Raw genomic sequence first — 1871 nt, forward strand, 5'->3', positions numbered from 1 at the left:
TTTCTTTGATGAACAAGTCAAAGCACACTTCTGAAGGAAATAAAAGCTTGCAAGTCATAATATGGAAAACAGTATACTCTACTATCTTAAGATCTGCTCAGGTTTGATGAGTGTACTCTGTTTAAATACATAGCTTCAGAACAAAAAAAGGCTCTGCATTTACCTGGCTTATGCGCTTATGTGAACATAATGTAACCCTACATGGTGCTGTGGTATTAGCAGCCCTCAAATTGACTACCTTCCAGCATTGTCAAGGTTTCTAATAGCAGTCCTTTGACAGGTGCTTCCCCTTCACTGTTTCTGGAGTGGAGCAAGGGTAGTTACAGAGTGTGGGGCTGAAAGATGTTAGGCACTTTAGCAGCATGTGCACATAACTGGCAATATAGGCAACAGATTGGGGATAGTATTATGTTAGGCAATTTAATAAATTGTGCAGTTATCTGATATGCACGTGAGTAGAGTATACAATGGTAAAGTACTATTGCTTACCTTAGTCCTGGTCTTACTGCCTTAACATATTAAAGTGCATGTTGGCTTTTAAAGAGGCAAAGAGCAGAGGACTGTATATATGTAGTACCTAAACATTTCTATCTGTGAAAACTGTCTTTCTCCTCTCTCAGAATCCGTGTCCAGAAGCCAGTGCCTCGTTTGTTTCCAGAATCACTTACTGGTGGTTCTCTGGGTAAGGAAGCACATGGGATGAAGAACCTAACTCTAAAATACCAGATAAGCTCACTCTGCCTAAGGGAGGAGGTACAGAGAAAAATGGCAAAGCTGATAGGACCAAGTTTCATTCCACTCTAACAATGAGTCAATTTTTTGTGTGTTACTCCCAGCTAGAGTAAGGCTATACAGCTCAATTAAGGTTAAATCAACACTAGAGGAGTCCCATGTCCATGGAAAAAGGCAAATATAGTGCCCATCGTTAAGAAAGGGAAGAAGGAGGATCCAGGGAACTACAGACTAGTCAGCCTCACCTCAGTTCCCACCTCAGGTCCTCAAGGAATCCATTTCTAAGTACTTGGAGGAGAAAAATGTGATTAGGAGCAGTCAGCATGGATTCACCAAAGGCAAGTCATCTCTGACCAACCTGATTGCCTTCTGTGATGAGATGACTGGCTCTGTGGATGTGGGGAGACCAGAAGATGTGATATACCTTGACTTTAGCAAAGCTTTTGACGGTCTCCCACAACATTCTTGGAAGCAACCTATGGAAGTATAGGTTAGATGAGTGGACTGTAAAGTAGATAGAAAACAGCCTGGATCATCAGGCTCAAAGGGTAGTATTCAATGGCTCAGTGTCTTTTTGGCAGCTGGTATCAAGTGGGATACCCCAAGGATCAGTCCTGGGGCCAGTTTTGTTCAATATCTTCATCAGCGATCTAGAAGATGTGATGCAGTGCACTCTCAGCAAGTTTGCAGATGCACCAAGCTGTGGGGAGTAGTAGATATGCTGAAGGGTAGGGCTAGGATTCGGAGGGACCTAGACAAATTGGAGGACTGGGCCAAAAGAAATCTCACAAGGTACAATAAGGACAAGTGCAGAGTCCTGCACTTAGGACAGAACAGTCCATGCACTGGTACAGGCTGGGGACCGACTGGATAAGCAACAGCTCTGCAGAAAAGAACCTGGGAGTTACAGTGGACAGTAAGCTGAAAATTAGCCAATAGTGTGCCCTTCTTGTGAAGAAGGCTAAGAATATGCTGGGCTGCATTAGTATGAGTGTTGCCAGCAGATTGAGGGAAGTGATTATTCCCATCTATTCAGCATTGCTGAGGCCACATCTGGAGTACTGTGTCCAGTTTTGGGCCCCCCCACTACAGAAAGGATGTAGACAAATTGGAGAGAGTCCAGCAGAGGGCAATGAAAA

The 1871-nt window shown here is 43.8% G+C and overlaps 1 protein-coding gene across 5 annotated transcripts in view; it reads left to right on the forward strand.

Moving 5' to 3' along the window:
- Positions 1-1871, forward strand: part of LOC102378295 (multidrug resistance-associated protein 6) — a 38977-nt gene that overhangs the window by 4508 nt on the left and 32598 nt on the right. For 4 of the 5 annotated variants that reach the window (XR_003094512.1, XM_025206443.1, XM_025206445.1 and 1 more), the window contains exon 5: positions 621-682. Coding sequence is in view for 4 of the 5 variants with exons in the window: in XM_025206443.1 (XP_025062228.1) it covers positions 621-682 (62 nt within the window). In the remaining variant the exon portion in view is untranslated. Of the gene's footprint in view, positions 1-6; positions 102-620; positions 683-1871 lie in introns of those variants that run through there. The other variant, XM_025206447.1, reaches the window with a different exon arrangement.

The sequence above is a fragment of the Alligator sinensis genome, unplaced genomic scaffold (genome assembly GCF_000455745.1).
Source record: "Alligator sinensis unplaced genomic scaffold, ASM45574v1 scaffold927_1, whole genome shotgun sequence".
NCBI lineage: Eukaryota > Metazoa > Chordata > Crocodylia > Alligatoridae > Alligator > Alligator sinensis.